At 57.8% G+C, this 22,579-nt stretch overlaps 1 protein-coding gene and 3 long non-coding RNA genes across 17 annotated transcripts in view; 2 read left to right on the top strand and 2 right to left on the bottom strand.

The window, feature by feature from the left end:
- TTLL1 (TTL family tubulin polyglutamylase complex subunit L1) overlaps positions 1–4,858 on the top strand; it is a 31,379-nt gene extending 26,521 nt beyond the window's left edge. For 7 of the 11 annotated variants that reach the window (XM_045462664.1, XM_045462665.1, XM_045462661.1 and 4 more), the window contains 2 exons: positions 4,061–4,114; positions 4,586–4,858. In XM_045462664.1, the coding sequence (XP_045318620.1) occupies positions 4,061–4,114; positions 4,586–4,715 (184 nt within the window). In that variant the 3' untranslated portion in view covers positions 4,716–4,858. The remainder of the gene's footprint in view (positions 1–4,060; positions 4,115–4,585) is intronic. The other 4 variants (XM_045462671.1, XM_045462668.1, XM_045462669.1 and 1 more) reach the window with 1 other exon arrangement.
- LOC123589980 lies at positions 265–7,189 on the bottom strand. Its single transcript, XR_006708543.1, has 5 exons — positions 7,105–7,189; positions 6,051–6,878; positions 743–925; positions 431–490; positions 265–336 (listed from the first exon to the last, which is right to left on the bottom strand). It is a non-coding gene; the product is annotated as an uncharacterized LOC123589980 (long non-coding RNA).
- On the top strand, positions 7,184–21,845 carry LOC123589979. 4 transcript variants are annotated; one of them, XR_006708541.1, is made up of 4 exons: positions 7,184–7,294; positions 19,210–19,308; positions 21,322–21,576; positions 21,760–21,845. It is a non-coding gene; the product is annotated as an uncharacterized LOC123589979 (long non-coding RNA). The 4 variants fall into 4 exon arrangements; XR_006708542.1 differs by lacking the exon at positions 7,184–7,294 and adding an exon at positions 8,483–8,608; XR_006708539.1 differs by lacking the exon at positions 7,184–7,294 and adding an exon at positions 13,883–14,042.
- LOC123589981 lies at positions 8,211–8,552 on the bottom strand. The gene is made up of 2 exons (XR_006708544.1): positions 8,469–8,552; positions 8,211–8,287 (listed from the first exon to the last, which is right to left on the bottom strand). It is a non-coding gene; the product is annotated as an uncharacterized LOC123589981 (long non-coding RNA).
- Positions 21,846–22,579: the final 734 nt, after the last annotated feature.

Below are 22,579 nucleotides of genomic sequence, written 5' to 3'. Positions count from 1 at the left end.
GTGGCAAGGCCCAGCTTGGATTTTCTGGTTGTGTGTGGACTTGCCTTGTTTGGGCCGAGTATTGCTTTTACTAACGGTGTTCCGGGATAGATCACGTGGTAGCGAAAAAAACGGGTATTAAACTAGGTGTTTGTCTAGGCCTTTTGTTTGATAATTATTCATGAAGCGTTTGCCACACGCTGGGCACCTTGTAAGGTGGGAACAGGAGATCTCTGTGGCTTACCTCCCCCCCCCCGCCGGGCCCAGCTCGCACCCAGGCCCCGCCACTTGGAGCTGTATGACATTGAGGAACTCTGCAACTCTTTGAGCCTCAGTTTGTGCGCCTTTTGAGTGGGGCTGTTGTACAGAGGGAAGGACAAGAAATGGTAACAATAGTAGCAGGCAGTTGAGGGCTGACCACATTCCAGAAACTGCCAAGGGCTTTACTCACGTGTTCCTGTGCTTCGTTCCCCCAGCACCCTCCTGAGGTCAGTGTCGTCATTAGCTGCACCTTAGGCATGCGGAAACAAAGGTTTAGAGAGGTGGTGTGGCCCATCGGCAGCGACAAATAGTGGGAGCAGCGTCAGGAGGGCAGTGGGTACATGAAGTACCACTCGTTCGTACCACGGGGTAGTGGGTGGCCACTGAAACGTGGCCCCGGAGCTCTGCCATGGGGCTGGGGACGCTGGGGAGCGCATCCCAGAATCCTTGTTAAACGGGCAGTGGCCTCAGCCCCCCCCCCTCCCCCCCAGCGTGGACATACGTCTCTGTGTCAGGCTGCCTCCGTGAGCGTGGGCGAGCCCGGAAACGTGGAGGGCCGCGCATCAGCTTGTCCACACGGATGTTGCCGCCACAGGCCGTGAGGTGTGGAAGGGAGCCGGAGAGAAAAGGGAGATAGTGTCCCGAACTGGAAGGGGCCCGTGTGTCAGGTTCACGTTATGTATTTCTGTGAAAGTAAAAACGCGTGTTTAAGTTTCAAGAAAACAAGGGAAGAAATTTGTAGTGAACTTCTCGCAGCACGAGGTCCCAGGCCCCCAGTTGGAGGCGCTGCGGGCGCGGGGGCTTGGACCACAGAGCCTCTGCCCTGCGTGGTGTTGATGATGGGCGAGCGGTACAGGGGAGGGTGGAAGGTCAGCTCCGCAGAGAAGAGTGTGGAGCCTCCAAGGGCGGCGGAGGGGAGCTTCAAGCGCGAGCGCTCGGTGCCCTTGACCGTTTTTCTCCAGCCCCGGTCAGCTGCCTGGTCCGAGTGCAGGGTGAGCAGAGAGTGGGAAGTGAGCCGCTCTGGGGGCTTGTCAGGCAAGGAGGATGGCAAGAGAGGAGGACAGTGGGAGGGGTGGGAGGTGATCCGAGATCCCGGTGGTTGGAGTTGCTGGGGTGGGGACGCCCGGGAAGCGAGCAGGAGAGGAGAGGTCAGGGTGAGCGTCTGCGGTCCGGGTTTTGCAGGAATGGTGGTTGCTGAACGGGACAAGGTCAGGTGCCGTGGAAATGGTCTGAGCTGGGGGAGGACAAGGTCGTGGGGGGAGGGGGCGTAGGGTCAGGGAACTGGGGTCTCCTCTGTTTGGTCATTGCGGTCCCCGGGGTTGTGAGCCAGGAGCCCGAGCCTTAAGCAGTTAGGGGCAGCACCGTGGAGGGTTCTGGGTAACCGCACAAGGAGGGTGGTGGGTCCTCCCGACCCGGGAAGGAGGTTTTGACGAGCGGGGCTCGCTGCAGGCCCAGGGGCATGATGGGTGGGAGAGAGAGCACCCCTACGGGCGGGGCTGCAGGGGAGCAACGTCTTCAGGGAGAGCCAGGTTTTAGCACGGGAAGGTGCAGGGGACGTTTCCAGGATGAGGCCCAGGACTCGGGTTTGCTGGCGACGGAGATCTGAGGGCGCGAAGGAAGAGTTTGGGGGGGGGGGTCAGACTGGAGCGTGTGCGGGGCCTCTGGGGGTGGCAGCGAGAGACGTGCAAGGTGGCATGGAGGAGACGGGGGGGGGGGGGGGCCGACAGCCTCTGAGACAGGTGGGGGCAGAGCGTGGGGAGGAGTCTTGCTCTCGCCAGCAGCATGAGGGACCCGGATCCGGATCCGGGAGCTCCCAGCCCAGGGTGGTGGGTGGTGGGGCTGCCGGGAGCCCGCGGGGGAGGGTGGCAGACACTCTGCTCCCCGTTGAAGATGCGGAGGTCAGAGCCTCCCTGCGGTTAGGTGAAGAGACAGAGAGGTGACCCCCCCTCCCCCCACCAACCCACTCAGCTGCCCTCTCCCCGCCCCATACGTAAGGAAGGCTCCAGCACAGAGCTGATAGTTCCAGACGCTTCCATTCAGGACTGCTCCCCGTGCTTCAGATGACCTCATAGGCAGGAATCCTGTTTGTGGCTCACAGCCTCGGCCTCCCTCCCGCCACAGGAGGGCAGGCCCCGGCTTCCTGCCCAGCTAGGTGCTCTGCCTTCCTGGAGTGTTGTTCCCAGCGGTCCTCCCGGGGTGCCGGCAGGAGGAGGAGGAAGCCGGGGTGCCAGTTAACTGCCCAGGGTCACAGGGCTGCTGCTGCCGCCGGCCCCCAGAAATAGGCGCTCTTGTCGCCCTGATTGCCGTCCCGGCCTTCAAGCCATGAGGCCCCGCCCTCTGTACCTGCGGCCTCCAGGCCCAGGTCTGAAGGTGCTGGGTATACTCGTACAGGCTTTAAAACTGCCTGAACGCTGCCGATGACTGCCATCCGCTTGTCAAAAAGCCAGGGGGCGGGGCGCCTGGGTGGCTCAGTCGGCTGGGCACCCAACTCTGGATTTCATATCAGGCCACGATTTTGCAGTTCGTGGGATCGAGCCCTGCATTGGGCTCCAAGCTGACGGCCCAGAGCCTGCTTGGGATTTTCTCTTTCCTTCTCCCGCTGTCCCTCCCCTGCTGTGCGAGCTCTCTGTCTCAGTCTCTCTCCCTCTCTCAAAATAAGTCAACTAAAAAAAAAGCCAGGAGGAAAGCCTGCTAGAATGGGAGGGGGCCCTTGAAAACCCTCCTGCCTGATTCTCCTCCACATTAGCTCCATCGGGGGCCATCCCGCCCCTGGGAACAGCTCGTCCCAGATGCCAGCTGCTTGCCAAATGCTTGTTTCTGTCATGTTTGCAAGCTGCACACGCCAGCACAAATGCACAGTGAGACTGGTAATCCCTGTGTGGGTCTCCCCCCACCCCCATCATTCAGTACATTCTCACTGCACACCCGCCCCAGAGCGAGGTGCTGGGGCAACTGCGAGCCAGACGGATGGGGTCACTCCGGCCCTTAGGTCAGCAGCACAGGCACAGAACCGGCAGCAGGTGCCAACGGGTGGGTGCTGACATGCGAACGGGCGTCCAGGGGCTCTAGCAGTCCCTGGGGTGGAGAGGGGCCTGGGAGGACCCCCCACAGGCGGACCCTCCAGCGTCCCTGGGGAGTCCTCCCTTCGGCATCATCTCTCCTTAGGGAGACGGGGGAGACGGGAGTCCCCCGTTGTTGCCCTGATCCCCATCCCGACAGAGAGAAGCCCAACAAACTGGCCTTCCCCCTCCTTGCCCTTCCTTCTCAGCCCCCAGTTTGCCATCAGAAGCACGATGCAGAGACTGTGTTCTGCAGCTTGAGAAGCTTCTGTCCCACACCACACTCGACGTGCAGATTCTGATTCTGGGGATAAACATTTAACAGAAATATACCCTTTTCCCAAAGTGAGCAAAATTCAGCCAACGCGACATAACTCAGCATCTTAGTCCCTGTCGCATTTGGCATGAATGTCTGCTTATCACAGAGGGTCCTCAGTCAGGGCGTGGCCACCAAATGACCCCCGTGAATGAGGTTTCACAGCATACAGAGTGTGGGGATCATAAGGCCCGCTGTTCCGAGTCAGGAGGGTGATGTGAAGTCACGGTGGGGATAGGAGACCTCGTTCGCCAGAGCCTGCACCTGCCAGGGCCGACAAGCAGTGCAGTGGGGTTTCTCCACCCTCACGGACCCCGTAAGAGGGGCTCATCGTGGCGAGAGGGGCCAGGGACTGCCCCGATAGATGTCATCATCGGGCGGGAGCGTCCAGGGTCCCAGCTCACTTCTTTCCAAGGCGAAAGCCCAGGCTCTGCTTCCTACACAGATCATGCGCTTTCCTACACAGGCCTGGTGCGCGAATGTTAATGGAGAGGGGCAGGTAAGTCGAGGCTGGTGGAGGCGGGATCTAGCCTTTCTGGGGAGGGCCCTGCTTTCTTGTGAGCCTCTCCCTGTCCTGGCCCCCTCCTCCCGGGTGGGTCATTCACACCCCGTTCCCGATCTCAACCTGGGTCAGTCATAACCTGCCCCCGATGCTGTGCGTAAAAATATTTCCGGACGTCAGCTTTCTCCCTCACCACCCTGGTGTCTCACTCATGTTTCCCTTGGGGTCATTGCGCCGTTCCATCTGGTAGCCTTTTATAAGATGTCAGCTGTTCCCGAAAACAGTTTAACTAGGCAGCACGCCTGCGCTCTGTGGCCTCGGGCAGGGTTTGGTGGGCTGGGGGAGCGCAGGGTGGGGGCCGGGCCGCTTCCCTGGCTGCTGCGGGATTCGCCACGCCGCCGCTCAGCGGCCAGTGGCCGTGCGTGGCATTGCTGCTGCTGGACCCTGAAGATGTCCCTCTGTTTCCAGCTATGATGAAGAGCTGGCTCAGGGCGACGGGGCTGACCGGGAGCTGAGAAGTCGCCAGGGCCAGTCGCTGGGGCCCAGAGGGGGCCGATCGAGAGACTCGGGGAGAACCGTCCTCACAACCTGGAAGTGACCACCAGGAGGCGCAGAAGACCGCAGCCCGACCCTCCCAAATGCTCCCCGCACCTGGGCCTATTTTGAAATTTCCTTTTTCTAGAGCTTTTTTTCCTTTCGTAAGCCCTGTAAATAAATAAAGGCACTTCTTTGAAAGGTTAAGGAGTGTCTCGCGAGGGAGAGGGGCCCTGCTTCTCCGTCGCTCTCGCACGGTACTTCGGACCCCAGACGGGGGGATTTTTCCCACCCCAAGCGATTCTGCGCGTCTCCGGCTGGTGTCCCTCGATTTAACTCAATTCTGACACCATCTGCCTGGAAATGGCGTCGGATCCCACGGGTGAAGGGCCCACGTCCCGCGAGACGGCCCCTCCCGCGCCCCCACCGATGCGCTTTTGAAGTGACGGTGGGGGTCCGGGGCCCACGGCCAAGAAAGAATTCTTGAGACGTCTTTGGTGCGAAAAGGTGATTCTGTTAAAGCACGTGGACAGGACCCTGGGCAGAAAGCTTGCACGGGTGTCGTGAGGCGTGACTGGTTCTATACCACAGAGTTAGGGGAGGTGAGGGAAGGCCAAAGGGAGGCCTCCAAAAGGACTCTCAGGGGCGCCTGGGTGGCTCATTCGGTTAAGCGTCCGACCTTGGCTCAGGTCATGATCTCACGGTTCTTGAGCCAGAGCCCCGCGTCCGGCTCTGTGCTGACAGCTCAGAGCCTGGAACCTGCTTCCGATTCTGGGTCTCCCTCTCTCCCTGCCCCTCCCCTGCCCCCTCTCTTCTCAAAAATGAATAAACATTTAAAACTTTTAAAAAACAAAAGGACTCTCATTGCTAAGGAGGATTCCTAGGATACCTGAGCCTTTGCTATTGTCAAGCTAAGATTGTTGTTTTCCCTCCAGCAAGCAAAGCATTACCCTTAAGACCCTCGGGACTTCCTGGAGGAATGTTCTCCTCTGTACTTGCCTCAGGTATCTGTCAGTGCGCCCGCAGGTTACAAGGACACGTAATTTTATCTACATTTTCTTCTTGCCTTAGTTCCCCACATCACTCTGGAGGGGAGGGTGACGTTAGGGCTCCAGGAAACGGAGGTTTCTGGAGCTTGCCTTGTTTTTCTTGTAAATCGTTAAGACACTTGCAGACTGACGGAGCCTCCTGTCCTGCAGGACCGCGATCTCTATCAGGTAACCATTTGCGCTTTCCTTTATTAGCTTTAGGGCGGCCGCGAGTGCCCGGGGAATGTCACGGAATGTCACGCACATCCCACCCGAGGGAGGGGGTGTCTGGGGTACCCGCTTGCCTCACACTCCCTCATCGCCATGACTTCAGGAGTCAAGCCAGATTGCCCCCTGTACTTCTGACCTACCTGCTGTAAGTGGAGGTTCCCACCACCTCTCAGACCCCTCCGAGGGCTTGATTAATTTCCCGGAGTGGCTCACGGAACTCAGGAAAACAGTTTCGCTGCTACGTTACCGATTCATCACGGGGGCTGCCACCAGGTCAGCCAGCGAAAGAGAGGCATAAGGCAATGTGTGCAGGGAAGGGGTGGGGGCGGCCGTGCCCTCCCCGGGTGCACCGGCCTCCCCGCCTCAGTGTGTTCACCAGCCCGGGAGCTCTCCGAATTCTGTAGTTCGTATCCCATAGTTCAGGATGTATGAAGGTTTCCTCACATGGTACCGACTGATTAAACTGTGGACCACCGATGGGTGAATTGATTCCACCCTTTAGCCCCACCTCCTCCCCGGAGAGTGTGGGCGGGGCTGAAAGGGCCAACGCTGGGATCGCTGAGTGGTTCCTCCCGCAACCAGCCCCCTCCAGGCCACCCAGGAGCCCCAGCCACCGCTCAGCCTTTAGCACAAACTGGTTCGTTCGAATCCCAAAAACGCCCATTTCAACCTTTGCTATCTGGAGCTATTTCAGGAACTGGGAACAACACGAAACGTGATAACAAAGTGATGTCCCTGTAGCTCCTGGAAAACAAATTAACAAGGGTTTTTTTAGGAACCGTGTGACAACCAAATATATGTTGCTTATAAATCCCAGCGCCCCATTCTATTTCATTAGCGCTGGAAGAATGGATTCACAAGTGGAGGAGACCAGCTCCTTCCGCAGAGCGTACCAGCCTCGGCGTGTGATTTGGTTTTTTACGAGGTGTTCACGTTTTGAAAATACCGCACTAACTTAAAAACAAAACCTGGGGCGCCTGGGTGGCGCAGTCGGTTAAGCGTCCGACTTCAGCTCAGGTCACGATCTCGCGGTCCGTGAGTTCGAGCCCCGCGTCGGGCTCTGGGCTGATGGCTCAGAACCTGGAGCCTGTTTCCGATTCTGTGTCTCCCTCTCTCTCTGCCCCTCCCCCGTTCATGCTCTGTCTCTCTCTGTCCCCAAAATAAATAAACGTTGAAAAAAAAACAAAACAAAACCTGACTCTCTCCCCTGCCGCTGTGCCAAAGCGAGGTACTGAACCTGACAGCTGTCTTGGCTTCCTTCCCTTGCACTTGACTCTGAGGGAAACCTGCCCCTGGAAATACTTGTCCGTAATTTATCTTTACGAAGGCCTTTGTCTGTCGGTGCTGTCGGAAGAGACCCGTTTCTGTCACTTGGGTTTTGTAGGTGAGTCTGTCAGATGGGCCCAGACGGTTCACCGCCTTGTGGCTTACTTGACGTCAGCATCTGAGTTTGCCGCAGGCCTGGGGGGTGGGGGGGTAAGCACTGTCCACGGCCATCAGCCAGGACAAGCTCTAGGTGTGGTGTGTGGACACGATGCCACCCTGGACGCTAAGTGACCCAGAGGAAGACACGGGAACACCTGAGTCAGTTGGGCCGAGTGACTGACGCATGTTGTAACTTTGAGACGCGGGTTACTTTTTTCTTAATTTGTTTTTAAGTTTATTTTTTTTTTGAGAGCAGGGGAAGGGCCGAGAGAGAGGGAGACACAGAATCCAAAACCGGCTCCAGGCTCTGAGCGGTCAGCACAGAGCCCGACGCGGGGCTTGAACTCATGAACTGTGAGATCATGACCTGAGCCGAAGTCGGACGTTAACCGACTGAGCCACCCAGGCGTCCCTGTGGGTTACTTTTAGTAAGAGCCTTTCACTTGACCTTCCTGGCGGACACCTGTTTGCTGATGCTTGGGTCACCGTCTTGAATCTATCTTTAGAACTCCCCCCCCCCGCTTTTTGGTTCCGGTGTTAGTCACAGGATCTGTTTTCATGCTATTGTCCCGAGGACATAAGAGATCGGGATCTTTCCCGTACCCAGGTGTGAACGCACGTCAGGCTTGGATGCCGTGTCGCATGTGTATGTGTGCTCCCGTGTGTTAGGGAAGAGGGCCTTTTACGCGGTAGGACGGAAAGGGAGAGAGGAATTGCACGGTGGGGGGGGGGGAGGGGGTTGTCTGCGGTGTTCACTTTAAGCCCGAGAAGCTTCCCCCTTAATGACGGGACTTGCATGTGCGTCCTGTGCAGGCCTCGATTTCAGTCCAGTGTTGACAGCGGGCGCGGCTTTGCGTTTGAGTTTGAGTCAGACCTGGGCTTGAGGCCTGGCTCTGCCATTTATTAGTTTGTCCCAAGGCAGTCAGTCAGTGGATCTTGGGACCTTCGCTTCCTAGCGTGCAGAAAGGGGATTAAGTATATTTGCTTCAGGAATAAGCAGGGCCCTGGTCCCCGGGTCCTGGCTCTGACTGCGGCCGCTCACCCCGGGGCGGGGGCGGCCTCCGGGCCTGGCTCCAGGCTCCTGCACGCAGCTTTTCCCCCCACGAGTTCCTACAACCCGGCTAATCAGTTACTTGTGGTTCTGCTCTCCGTGTATCCGGGACAAGGGCGGAGTCAGTCCCTGGCGGGGAGCGGTGACCTCAGCCTGAGCACGGAGGGCAGCCCCGTCACATCAGGAGTGAGGTGCTTCGTTTGCCGACGGCCGGGTTGCTAGGTGAGAGCGAGTGTCTGCTAAATAGATTTGTCACATGTTGACTGTTCCATTAGTGACATCAGATGTTTCCTCTGAGCTTCTGGAACACAGGAGGGTGGGAAGTGCACGATGGCCGAAGCAGGCCGGGAGAACAGCGGCTGTAAACGCGGCTCATGGCCGGGCCCGGGGCTCCAGCAGTGGTCCTCGCGTGGATTCGTCCAGATGGCACTTGGCGCTTTCTTGTCAGCTTCCATTATTTACCTTTGGATGGGCACTGCGGGGGGGGGGGGGGGGGGCGGGCAGGTTCCCAAAGTCTGAGGGTCATTTTCACCGTGATTCTTTTTTGTTTAAAGTTTATTTTGAGAGAGAGAGAAAGAGAGTGAGTATGGGTGCACCCGAGAGAGAGAGAGAGAGAGAGAGAGAGAGGGGATGGGGGGGGGGGGAAGGGCAGAGAGAGAAGGGGAGAGGGAGAGAATCCCAAGCAGGCTCCGCACTGTCAGCTTGGAGCCACCAACTGTGACATCATGGCCCGAGCAGAAATCAAGATTCAGATGCTTAACTGACTGAGCCACCCAGGCGCCCCCGCAATGATTCTTGGTTTGATTTGTTTGGTTTTTCCCAGACTACATTCATCATTTGCCTACTTGGCAAACTGGGTGCTGAAGCTGGGAACGAAGATGTCTTCCTGAAAGTCTCCCCTCCCCCGCCCCCCAGCCCCTAAGCCTGGTGACAGCCTCCTCACTTAGCCTCCCCTCCCTCCCCCCCTCCAACCCCCCCCCTGCCTCCCACCTGGACCCCTGCCAGAACCCCCACCGGTCTCAGCCTGCAGCCCCCTCCCAGACAGTCAGGCTCCACCCTCCAGCCAGCAGGATTTTTCCGGAATTATGGCCATTTCTCCCCAGCGTGTGGTGGTTCTACAAGCCTCTTGTCCTTGGGGGGATTCAGGAAGCCCTCCATGCATGCTCTGTCCACCAGCCCCAAACCCACATGACTCTTCTCTGCCTGGGCCATCTGTCCTCCCTCTGGGTCCTGTTTCCAGCTCTGCCTCCTCTCCCGGCCAGCCCAGGGGGCCTTCCTCCAGGCCACCTGGCCCTCGGTCTCCCCAGCATCAGGCTGTCACCCTCCCGCAGGCCAGGGAGGCAGAGGAGGGTCTGCTGCAGGCACCCTGGCCAGCTTGTCTTCGGGCCCAGCATCTGGTTCTGCTCAGTGACCAGGCACCCACAAGGTGTCCACTGTGTCATTGAACAGGTGCCGCCCTCAGGGCATTTCAGGACCCTTCGTGAGGCAACAGGGCCATCGTCCGATTTTGTTGCCTGTTTCTCATTTGGGAGGGTGATGTGTTTTTTTAATATGTTTTTAATGTTTATTTTTTTTTGAAAGCGAGAGAGAGAGAGAGACAGAGTGTGAGCAGGGCAGGGGCAGAGAGAGAGAGGGAGACACAGAATCTGAAACAGGCTCCAGGCTCTGACCTGTCAGCACAGAGCCCGACGCGGGGGCTGAACCCATGAACCACGAGACCGTGACCTGAGCGGAAGCTGGACGCTTAGCCGAATGAGCCACCCAGGCGCCCTAGACAATGTATTTTTACATTCTTCTCACACATCTTCTGTTTTATCCCAGCCTGGACTATATTGTATCTCCCGTGCTTTTAAGTTGCAAATAGAATTTCCATACGTTGGCGCCTGGAAGTGTTCAGAGCGGTCCGTCTCACGCTCACTCCCGCCGTGGCTGGTGCCTCATATAGAAACAGAGCCTGGGGGACTGCGGTGTCCCCTGTAGGGAGCCACAGGCTTCGCCTGACTGCCACTTGTCCAAAAAAATTTTTTTTTTCATTTTCAAGTTTAACCCCCTTGATTTTCCTTCCATAAAAACGCTGCCTGGAAGCTCCAGCTGGACCCCAAGGTTCTCTTTCCAGGTCCTTGGGTGGATCTTCAGAGACTGAGTTCCTGAGCACAGCCTCCTTCCGGGGCTCAGGCGAGGATGCTATAGCTTGGACGGGACTTCGAAGGTGGCCGGGCAGAGGGCCCAGGTGGCCGTGTAGGCCCTGGCCCAAGTGTAGCAGGCCTCACTGACCACCGCTGGTGGCAGCTTCCTGGGCGGGGGTGGGACCAGGCATGCTCCACAGAACTGCGGTGGCAGGGGCCAGTGGGGCCTCGCTGGCCTCGTCCCTCGTGACCATTCCCCCATCCCCCGCTGCCCCCAGCCTCTCCCCCCCCACCCCCCCACCCCGAGCTGCTTTACCTAGAGCACCCCTAAGGGGTCAGGTGCTGGAACCCGGGGGCCTCCTGGGGAGAGGGGACCGTGAGGGCTCTCTCCTGCTGGGGGTCTCACCACTCACACGGTGGCCTGATTCCCATTCTGGCTGGAACAGCGAGGTGGACTGGCACAGGGTTCCAACCGTGTCCCCGTCCACCCGCCCACGGAGCAGCGTGCTGTGGCCGCCTTCCGTCCCAGGCCTTGGGCCCTGCTGGCCCGCGGTGGTTCGGAAAAGACATCTTAAAATGGGGGCGCCGAGAGCTCTTCCAGCTGGAGAGACCAGAGGACTTCTGTCCTCTGACATTGTCCCCGAGGAACAGAAAGTAGCCCTGATGGCCAGGAGGAGTAGGCCTGGTCCTCACAGCTCGGGGGCCTCCCGTGGAATATAAACACTTACACGGAATATCAGCGTCCAACAAGGCCGCTAACGGATCATCAAGACGAAGACAAGACCCCTGGGTCATCACTGAACACGGACGACCGCATGAACATCGTCCAGGCCACAGAAGGACCAAACCTCCCCGACCCGGCTGCAGGAGCACCGGCTGCTTCACCAGCCCCGGCTCCGGGCAGGACCAGGCTCCCTTCCCTGTGGATGAGGGTCACCCAGAACCCCCCTTCCTGCCAGCGGCTGGTCCGGAGCAGACTCCCGCCTCCTCAGGCCCCCCACACCCCCAGCTCCCCCCACACCCCACAGGTCCTTTGGGTACCTGGTCACCGGGTAGAACCAGGTGCTGGGGTCCTCTAGGCCCCAGGCGATCGCCCCTCCAGCCTTGGTGGGGAGAACGCAAGAACGCAGAGAACGTGTAACAGGTTCCTGTGGCGGACTTCGTTACTTTTGACACGGCCAAGTGTTAAGAAAGATGGACTTCTTCCCCGAGGTCGGCAGGGGCCCCGTTTAATCTTGGAGGACAGGGAAACACATTCTTCTCTTCAGCAGGTGCTGTGAGTGGCGAGCGGAGAATCAGCCAGGGGATACCTGGCCGGGGCTTCTCTGCACACGAGCCCCACGCCTCCCTCCCCTATGGTTACATTCCCCAGCTTGCAAACTGAGGGGCCTGCTAAGAATCATCATCATCATCAAATGCCAGCACCTCATCTGGGAACCAGGGGACGCGGCTGGTCCTTCATTGTGGGTGGAGCTTCCCAAGGTCACACAGCCGTTGAAGGGCACGGACCTGGCAAATGTAACTTCCCACGGGCTCTTTCCAGCACAGGGCGCTGTCTCCTAGGGAAGCCCTTTTCACGTGGAAACAGCAGGCCACGGTCGCCGCGGGACTGTGTCCAGGAACTGACGCTGAAGATGATAATCCAGAGATCCTGGCTGTCACTCTCCGTGGATGAGGTGTGGGAGGCACACGAGAGAGCCTGCAGGGGGTAACGGAACAAGGACAGAATCGGGGCAGAAGAACCAGCTCTCTCCCGCCCCCCCTGCTTTCTTGCTGTGCGCCTGTGGGGAAGTTACTTAGCTTCTCTGAGCTTTGTTTCCTCGTCTGCAAGGTGGAGATAATAGCCTGTGCCCGCCCGCCTCAGAGAGTCACGGAGAGAAAAGGAAGATAATGGCTGTAAAACTGCCAAATCACTATCAGCTTTTTGCTACCACTTTGAAGTATCCGCGCCTGCCCCTCAAGGAGCTCACAAGCTGTTTCTTGTAAAGACCAGGCCTATGCAGCAATGAAAGAGACAGCAGAGGCTCAGTGCTAGAGAAGCAGCATGGCAACCTGGGGCGGCTTCCTGGAGGAGGAGGAGTTTGAGCTGTGCCTTAAAGAATGAGTGGAAACTGCATGGAAGGCGGGGGAATGGTGAGGGCTAATTGCAGAAAGATGGCTCGGGGCCATATCACGAAGGATACTGGATGCCAGGCTGAAGAACTTGGACCTATTCCACAGGCACTAGGGAGCCATTGAATGTTTTTGAGGAGGGACAAGATTGGTGTCCTTAGAGATGTGAGTCTGGGGGCTGGTTTGGAGGATGATGGAGATGGGAAGGGGCAGGAGGGAAGCACAGCAGTGGAGAGCTGAGGCGGTGAACTCAGGGTGTGCAGGGGGGAGGGGGGGGTGGCGGGCGTGGCTGCGGCACACCTGGGCGGGAGGGGCTCGGGAGGCAGGAGCGATTCTCAGTTGCCCAGCAGGGGGCGTTTGTGTGAAAGGGGTTTGAGCCTTGAAAGCAGAGTTAAGTAAACGGGGCAAAATGGAGTTAACTCAAATGCATCTGATCCTTGAACCACGCAGGTTTGAACTGCACGGGTCTACGTATTCATCGGTGGCTTTTTCTCCATCAGTACAGTACCGTAAACATGATTTTCCCTCGCCTGTGATACAGTTTCTTCTCTCTAGCTCGCTTTGCTGTGAGAACACGGTATATAACCAATACATATCGAATGTGTGTTGATCAGCTTGTTTGCACTACCAGTCAGACTTCTGATCAGCCGGAGTTACGCTTTGGGAGAGCCAGAAGTTCCAGGCGAAGTTTCGACTGCGTGGCAGGAGGGCGGTTGTCCGCACGCCCGACCCCTCACTGTCCAGTGTCAGCCGCGCTTTCCAGGAGCCGTTCAGTGAGGCCCCGCTCCTCGTGACTGTGAAATAACACCGCTTCCGGGTCACGGCGCTGGGTCGCGAACAGTGAGAAGGTCACCGGCTCCTGAATCGGGGACTCGTGGAAAAGGAAATCAGAGCTTTCCGACTGCGAAGGAAAAGAAATGTGTCGGAAAACTGACTTCTAGGCAAACTCTTGTTGGTACGAAGGTGTCCCCGACAGAAACCTCTCTCCAGCGAGCCGACGTCCCTGCCTTTCCACGGAGTCCCCCGGTGTTGGAGGGGCGTCAGCCGTTTGATCAGCAGGCCCTGGGGCTCAACCGTGAACAAGACGGGCAAGTCCTCGCTTAGCAGAGGTCATTCTAACGTTTATTTATTTTTGAGACAGAGAGAGACAGAGCATGAGCGGGGGATGGTCAGAGGGAGGGAGACACAGAATCTGAAACAGGCTCCAGGCTCTGAGCTGTCAGCACAGAGCCCGACGTGGGGCTCGAACTCACGGACCGCGAGATCATGACCTGAGCTGAAGTCGGATGCTTAACCGACTGAGCCACCCAGGCGCCCCAGCAGAGGTCATTCTAAAGGGGAGAGAAAGGAACAACGCCAAGGACGGGGAGAAATGCAGTGACGCAGACGGAGGGCAGGCACTGAAGGTCATGAAGGAGGTGCCATGAAGGGCCCGAGCTGAGTGTGGCTGGGCAGGGGTGGGCGGGGCCAGTGGGCCAGAGAGGCCAGCCTTCAGGGTTGGGTCTGGACCGATGCTCAGGATCAGGGGGGCCCGTGAGCTGCTTGGGGCTTTGGGAGGGCTGGCTGCGGGACACAGGTGATTTCCTCGGGGGGTCTGGAAAGAGCTGATGCTCGTGCTACATGGGCCCCTCCCCCACGTTGGCCCAGTTGAGACCAGAGCGGAGAGACTGTGAGGCTGAGTTACTGAGGCAGTCCCCTTGCAAGAAGGACCATGAGCTTGCAAGGCCAGGGTGTGGGGGCTGCCCACTTTCTCGATTTCCCTGGTCCCGACCGTTCAGTTCTTCCTTCCATTCCACTGTCCTTCCTCTCTGTGCTACCGTTAGCCTGAGCTGTCTAGACATGGCCTCTGATGCCTGCAGCCCACAGCATCCTCACCTATAAAAAGGTCACTGTGGTTTCAGTAAGGGACACAGAAGTGTCACCTGGATGATGGAAGGCGGCTGTCTGGAGAGAGAGGAGATGCTTGGAAATAGCACAGACAGGACTTGGCGAGGGGATGAGTGAGGAAGGGGGAGAGAGGCGTCTAGGAGGATGCCCAGGTTTCTGGAAGGTTCTTTCAAGGCAGGGGCTCTGCGGGGGAGCAGGGCTCAGCAGAATGAGGACCTTCGGTTTTAGAGACGTTGAACTGTCACGCTGGCAGTTGAGGATTAGGCTGGGCAGTGACGCAGAACTGAGGGCCACCAGCGTGGAGATGGGAGGGGTGCCCCAGCAGGTGGCCTGTGGGCAGAGGGCAGCTGTCCTAGGTCAGCCCACAGGAACAGGCAGGTCACGGCATTTCAGGAAAGCCAGGGGTGAGCACTGCACAAGGTCATGGTGCTGAGACCTGGGGCGGGGGGGGGGGGGGGGGGGGGGGGCCCTGGGACTTCACAACTTGGGAGTGCAAGGTCACAGCTCGGCAGGGAGACCCATGAGTGGGCCAGCCACGTAGACAAGTCTTTCAAGTAGGGAGATGCGGGAGAGAAGAGAGGGCGGGACCGCCCGACTAAAGGTTATTACTTTTTATGGCTTTGTTCATTCATGCATGCATTCGTTCATTCCGCCAATATTTACTGGGTGCTCACTGTGTGCCCAGCTGTTCTAGGTGCTGGGGACACTTCGCAGAAAAAGATGGGCCAGTCCCTGCCATCACGGACCATAAAATCCAGTGAGTGCTTGAGTTGTGTTGAGGTTGCAATTTATACCATAAACACTCAATTCAATGATTTTTTTTTCAACGTTTTATTATTTTTTATTTTTGAGACAGAGCATGAACGGGGGAGGGGCAGAGAGAGAGGGAGACACAGAATCGGAAACAGGCTCCAGGCTCTGAGCCATCAGCCCAGAGCCCGACGCGGGGCTCGAACTCACAGACCGCGAGATCGTGACCTGGCTGAAGTCGGACGCTTAACCGACTGCGCCACCCAGGCGCCCCTCAATTCAATGATTTTTAGCAAACGTACGGAGTTGGGCAACCACCACAATCCAATTTTAGAACGTCTCCGTCCCCCGCAAGACCCCCCTGCCTGTTTACAGGAAGCCCCCATTCCTACTCCCAGCCCCTGACAACCACTACCCTGCTTTCTGTTTCTATAGATTGGTCTTTCTCGGGCATTTCGTGTAAATGGAATCCTACAGCATGTGATGTTGTATGTTTAGCTTCCTGTCCTTAGCATGATGTGTTTGAGGTGACAGGATACCCCAGCGTTTCCCCCCTTTTGACTGCTGGGGTAGGGGTGGGTAGGGGTGGGTAGCTGATGGCCCTGGAGTTGTTTTTACTTTGTAACCACTGTAACGGTTCGTAGCCATTGTGAGTAACACCACTCACCGGCTCTGCATATCTGTGCACCGTCTTTATGTGGACAAAGGTTTTCGTTTCCCCTGGGGAGATATCTAGGAGTAGAGTGGCTGAATCACAGATAAATAAACTTTTTCGGAAGCTGCCAAACTGTTTTCCAAAGCACAGCGTGCCATTTAACGTCCCCGCCAGCGGTGTGTGTGGATTTATTTTTCTCCACGGCGGCGCCAATACCTACTGTCTTTTACAAATCTTTTGTAATGTTTATTTATTTTTGAGACAGAGAGAGGTAGAGCGTGAGCGGGGGAGGGGCAGAGAGAGAGGGAGACACAGAATCCGAAGCAGGCTCCAGGCTCTGAGCCATCAGCCCAGAGCCCGACGCGGGGCTCGAACTCACGGACCGCGAGATCGTGACCTGGCTGAAGTCGGACGCCTAACCGACTGAGCCACCCAGGCGCCCCTTGACAGTCCTTTTACATCTGGCCATCTTTGTGGCTGGGAAGTGATGGGTCTCAGTGCCTTTGATTTGTGTTTCCCTGATGGCTAAGGATGTTGACCTCCTTTTCATGTGCTTATGGAACATTTGTATGTCTTCTTGAGAGAAACTGCAGTAAAGAGCTGAATTTTTCAGTTCTGGTAGGAGATGGTGACTTATCTCTAATTCCGTGGTGGAAGGTTTCACTGACTCTTCCATGAAGGCTTTACTGATAGCTCTTGTCTACACTGGTCTCCCCTTTCTCTTAGAATTTAAAGCACAAGTCAGATCGTATCTGAGGCCTCATGCCCTCCAAAGGAACGTCCCCTGGATCTTAGAATAAACTCACGCTCCTCACCCCTCTGGCCTCATCTCCCACCGCCCTCCCATTTCTGCCCCTGCTCGTTTCGCAGCAGCCTCTGAGTGTGCCACACTCTTCCCTGCCCCAGGGCCTTGGCACTGGCGGGCCTCTCTACCTGGAATTCTCTTCCTTTGCAGGACTGGCTCCACAGTCTCTTTTCACCTTCTGTTTGCCTCAAAGCACTGATCACCGGCTAGGACGATCAGTCCTTAGTCAGGTGTTCGCTTGCTTTTTTCTTTTCTCCCCCTTGCAAAGCCTTTGCGAGGGCCACTCCAGCATCCCCCCCGGCCCTGGCCCGGCGGCAGCAGGCATGGGATACGGGTCAGCTGGATGACTGACCGAAGGGGACGCAGGTGTCTGCTCCTTTGTGACTGTCCTCACCCTCCAGCCGTGTGGCTCCCGCTGCCCGGGCCTTTGCCATCCATCCCCAGGCAGAGACGAGGCACAGCTCGAGATCAGGGTGACATTCCATCCTCTGTGTCCTCGACGGTCACTTGGTGAAGCATTTTGGGACCGTGTTAGAGCGGCAGGTGCTGGGGGCACCGACAAGCCAGAGCAAGACCAGATGGGGTCCAAGGAATGGTTTAAAAGTTGAGGAAAGGTCCTCCCAAGAAAAGATTTAAGGGCAACGTGACGTATTCGAAGGGCTGTAAGGTGAAGAGTCCTATGTAATGGGCAGAGGGCAGAACGGGGAGCCGCGGGCGGAAGAAATGAGGGGGTGGGTGCTGGTTTGGCATAAGGGGGACCTTTCTGTTAGCACTGTCCAGCTCTGGAATGGCTCATCTTCTGAGGCAGTGAGCCCCCTGTCCCAGGGAGAGTCGCCCCTGGGTGTGGTGGAGGGGATACACCATGGACAAGAAGGTTGGGACAGGTGGCTCGCTGGACCTTTCTGCCTCTGAGCCTCTAGGAATCCCCTAAGCCGAAGGGTGCGTGCCGCACCGTGCCAGCGTCCCGAGGTGGCCTAGAATTTTGATCTGGTGCTTCTGGAAAAGGGGAAAGAGCCACTTTGGGGGGGGGGGGCGGGGAGGAAGGAGAGCAGCGTGCACGGAGCATCCCCAGAACCGGCCAGCAGGGAGAGGAAGGGCTTCCCTCCAAGGCCCTGAGAGTGACTTTGCTGCTCGCTCGCTGATTTGTGGGGCATCCCTCTCCCCTATAGCAGGTCTGCCCCACGAGGGCAGGGGCTTGTGTCATTCACCATGGCATCCCCGGTGCCCAGGACAGTGTCCAGTGTCTGGCTGGTGCTCCATAGACCTGAGTTCAAAGCCCAGTTCTGGAAGCCACCTCCCTGGGAGAATCCCCGCCCACATTGCTCTCGGTTCCTTGACCTCTGAGTCTGTTTTCCTTGTTTCCTCAGCGTGGGTGGTGACAGGAGGGTGACAGTCATCCCTGCCGGCCAGGGGGTTGCTCTTCTGTTATTCTCAGTAGGTCTTTGTTGCTGGGTCCCGCCTCCCCCATTCCCACCGTCCCCTGGGCAAGGGAAACTTTAAAAAGTTTCCAGGTCCCGCCCCACCGACTCTTGGAGAAGGTCACCCTGGCTAGTGGAGCCAGAATGTGGGCGAAGGTGAAGGCTGAGTCACGGCCACAAAAACTGAGGGGCGTGTCATGGGGATACGATACCCCAGTTCCGGCCTGGAGGATGCGGTGTCTCACGCCCCAAGGCAAGGAAGCCCAAACAGAAAGGCTTTGAGAAAGAAAGGAAACAGGACCGTGATTGGAAAATTTCAACCGACCGCCACCCAGGAATCCCTTAGCCTGGGGTTGTCTTTGGAGCATCAGTTGTCTTTGGAGCATCAGTTCCCCACTGGCACCGGGGCCCCCTGTCACTTGGCCTAGAGTGGCTTCCCCATTTGTAAATACAGGTGAGCCTCCAGGCATCGCCCCACCCCCCAGCCATCCTTGCTCCGCAGTGTTTAGTCCCAGGGCCACAGCAAACGCTGTGCCCACGACCTGGCGTCTTCTTTTGCTCTCACCTCGACCCGCTGAAATCCTGCCCCTTCCTGACGCCCAATTAAAACACCATGTCCTGGGGCGCCTGGGTGTCTCAGTCGGTTGAGCGGCCGACTTCGGCTCAGGTCATGATCTCGGGGTCTGCGAGTTCGAGCCCCGCGTCGGGCTCTGTGCTGGCAGCTCAGAGCCTGGAGCCTGTTTCAGATTGTGTGTCTCCCTCTCTCTCTGACCCTCCCCCGTTCATGCTCTGTCTCTCTCTGTCCCAAAAATAAATAAACGTTGAAAAAAAAAATTAAAAAAAAAAAAATTAAAACACCATGTCCTTAGGGCATCCGACTCTTGCTTGCGGCTCAGGTCGTGATCTCATCTCATAGTTCTGGGTTCGAGCCCCGCGTCGGGCTCTGTGCTGACAGCTCGGAGCCTGGAGCCTGCTTCCGATTCTGTGTCTCCCTCACTCTCTGCCCCTCCCCCATTCATGCCCTGTCTCTGTCTCTGTCTCTGTCTCTCTCGCTCTCTCTCTTGCTCCAGGGCCGTTGGCTGAATTTCCTACCATGCCCAGTGGGTGCAGTGAGAGGTTTCCACATCTGCACTGAGAGGGTTTGGGCAGCAAACGGTTCCTGAGCCCAGGTTAGGGGGCTGCGGGCTGCGGGGCACTGAGAGGCCTGGGTTGGGCCTAATGTGGGCAGGGCTCTCACACTCCCAAAGGCTGGGCAGAAATGGCGGGTCCAGGTCCCAGCATCACCCCCTCCCTTCCTTCAGCTAGGTTTGTCCCTTCTCTGAACCTCGCTCTTCTCATCTGTAAACGGGGAGCACAATTCCTGCCCCACAGTTGGGAGGGTGAGATCCATGTCTGGGCTGCTCCCTCCCATTAGGCATGGGCATGACCCCTGCCCTCAGGGCCCTTCTATCTGGTTGGGAAGGGAAGGCCCACGGACTTGTAAAAAAAAAAGTCACGCCTGCAGTGTGACAAATGAAGATAGCAGGAGAGTTGCTGGAGACGACTTCTGTGTTCTCAGTGGTTTCCAAAGGGGGACAGGGCCACGTGAGAGGTCTTCTGGAAGTGTCCAGAGGAGGGCCTCCGACGAAGCGTGTGCTTGTCTGGGAAGGGACGTTAGCCATTAGCCGGCGAGGAATAGCCAGCAAGAGCCAAAACAAGGAAGTGGGGGAGAGTACCACAGAGCGAGTGTCCAGAAGCAGGCTCCGACGTCTGACAGGCTCCGAGGCCAGTGCTCAGGGAGGCCCCCAGACCAGGGACACTGGCCAGTGACACGACCCCTGCTCTTCCTGAGCCGTCTGTGCTGGGAGACCCAGCAGGGTCTGGGGCTGCGAAGGGCGTGGTTTGGGAGCCAGACAAGAGCTGCATGACCTTGGACAAGTCACTTTACCTCTCGAACCTCAATTTCCCCAAATGCAAAGTGGGGGTGGTTGTGAGTTGCAACATACACAGCACCGCCACGGGGCCTGTCGCCACGGAAGGGGGTCATTTGGGTGGCAGCCATGATTGTTATTGGGGGCTGGGAGAAGCCAGGGCTGCTTGAACCCCTTGGACCCTCCCCGGGTGCCCAGCCTGAGATGCGTCCCCGCAGGTGCCCAGGGAAGGCTGACGGACCCACGACCGCACGAATGGGGGAGCGGTGGCTCTGTCCCCAGACCCGGCCCCGGGGAGGGCCTGTCTCTGGGTGCCCTGTGGACCCATAGCAGGAAGGCCGTGACCCGTAATTAACCAAGGCCCGGCTGGGCGGGCGGCCAGGCTCTCCCTGGTGCCCACGTGATACTCCGTCAGCCTCCGTGAGCACACGTGCCGCAATCTGAAACCCAGCCACAGGCTGGAACCAGTTGCACAGAGAACCGAGTTGTCACAACAGGAAGGGCGTGTTTGGAGGCTGCCAGAGGGACAGTGGAGGGGGCCTGGGCCCTGTTCTCCCACACCCCAGGCCACCCAAGAGCTGCGAGGCCGCAGGTGCCTAGAACACGGCTACCGGGAGCGTGTCCTTGGCAGGGTGCTGGATTCAGCCCTGGCCAGCCTTCCCTGACCTCGGCCTTCAATTGTGAGGATTGTTCGCACTTTAGGAAGCCGCGTGCCCTGCACCTCAGGCCAACAGCTCCACTCCCGCTGCCCTCACGACCTGCCCCTGCAACATGTCCTCCCGAGGCCTGCTTATCGTCTTGGAGGATCTGCTCAAATTCTGCCCTTCGCAGGAGCCTCCAGGGCCCCTTGGGAGCCTTGTCCACAGCCCCCCACCCGGCAGGAGGCGCTCAGATTGTAGATAACGTGTGTTCTTCATTCATGCCTTGCTTGGTCCCCGGTATTATGTGTCTGCTGTGTTAGAGGGAGAGGTGGCGTCAGTGTGGGTAAAGAACGTTGGAGAAGGAGCCAGGAGCCCCAAGTTTGGGAAGGATCCGTGGCCCTGGGCCTTCCCTGGGCCTCTGCTTCCTCACCTTACAAGGAGTGTAGGACTCACCTGGCTGCCCTGTGGGGTCTTGGGGCTTTGATGTTCTATGGTCCCAGATGCTGTCCCCAGTCTCCCCCGCCACCTCCTGCCAATCTCTCCCACCTGCCCCACTGCCAGCCCAGTACTGCTAATGTGAAACCGTCGCCCCCTATGCCTGTTAACCTGCTGATCGCTTATCCTGATCTAGTGTCTGTCATTCACGCACCTGGAGAAGAAAAGGAACATTCTGAGCCTCTGCCACAAGGCGTTCACATTCGAAACCATTTGACCTTACCCTGGCAGCCTCTGGCTTGGATCTATCATCTGCTGCCCAAACCCAGAGAGAAGAGAAAGTTGCAGGCATGCGCGGTCCACCCGCCAGGGGGGGATTGCTTGAACCTCATATGGAGGGTCTTGGCCCTTCCCCACCTCCCACCTCCACTGGGGCCGTTTGGATCGGAAGGTGGGTTCTGATGGGTTGTTCTCAGACTTGGTTGGAGGCTCCCACAGAGGGAGGAGGGGCGGGGGGGGGCAGGAGAGGAAGCGGGGGCAGGAGCAGAGGGCCGTGGGGGTGAGAATGCAGGCAGTAGGGTGGGGCAGCCTGTGAGAGCCGGTGCCGCATTCCGCATTCCTCATTCCTCCGCAGGTAACAACCCGACAGCAAGGCCACCTCTCTGGGAACAACATCTACCCGACGGGAAATGCAGGAGTGGGAGAAGGAGCCACCCCGCCTGCTCCCTCTCCCTTTCACAGACCAGCAGGTGCATCATGGTATGGGCCACTACCGGCATCAGTCAAGCAGGTGCCTACGGCATTCTGGGCACCGTGGGAAGGGTTTTGCTTCTATCCCCGCATTTAATTCCTCAACGGCCATCCTGTTAGGTAGGGCTGAGCCATCATCCCCCTGTCCAGGTGAGGACATTGAGGCTGAGAAGTGAGGTGAGTTGCCCAAAGCTTGTATCCCTAAAAGTATGCTAAAAAAAAAAGAAGTCTCTTAAAACAAAAACAGAGCAAAGCACAATACAAGGAATGAGGAACTTTTGAGCCTGTGACTGAGTCCCAGGCTCTCCTAATTGCTGGGGGGAAAATTCTTCTTAGCAAAAGATTAAATGGCCTGTGTCACTCAGGCCTCTCCTCCTCCTTTCTTCTGACTCGGTGAGGTGACTGGGACCCAGTTACATATTATCCTGAGTGGGGTGTCCCTGGAAGCCTGACCTTCACTGCTGTCTCTTGTACGACTGCCACGGTGGTGACATTATGCTGCGTAAAATCCTGGGCCCAAGACCATTTCACCAGGAAGTGCCCCGCCCACCCCAGTATGTCACAGATGGTGATTGAACACGTCAGCCACAGACACACGGACGCGGGTCCTGCCCGTTCAGCGGGACCTTTGGTAACAGCTGGTCTGGGGACCAAGAGCAGCCCTTGATGGCTCCCCACCGTCTTCTAGTTCTTTGTGTTTTTAT

Source organism: Leopardus geoffroyi, chromosome B4, assembly GCF_018350155.1.
Source record: "Leopardus geoffroyi isolate Oge1 chromosome B4, O.geoffroyi_Oge1_pat1.0, whole genome shotgun sequence".
NCBI classification, from domain to species: domain Eukaryota; kingdom Metazoa; phylum Chordata; class Mammalia; order Carnivora; family Felidae; genus Leopardus; species Leopardus geoffroyi.
The sequence above is the reverse complement of the archived record's forward strand: the minus strand, read 5'-3'. Positions and strand labels throughout refer to the sequence as shown.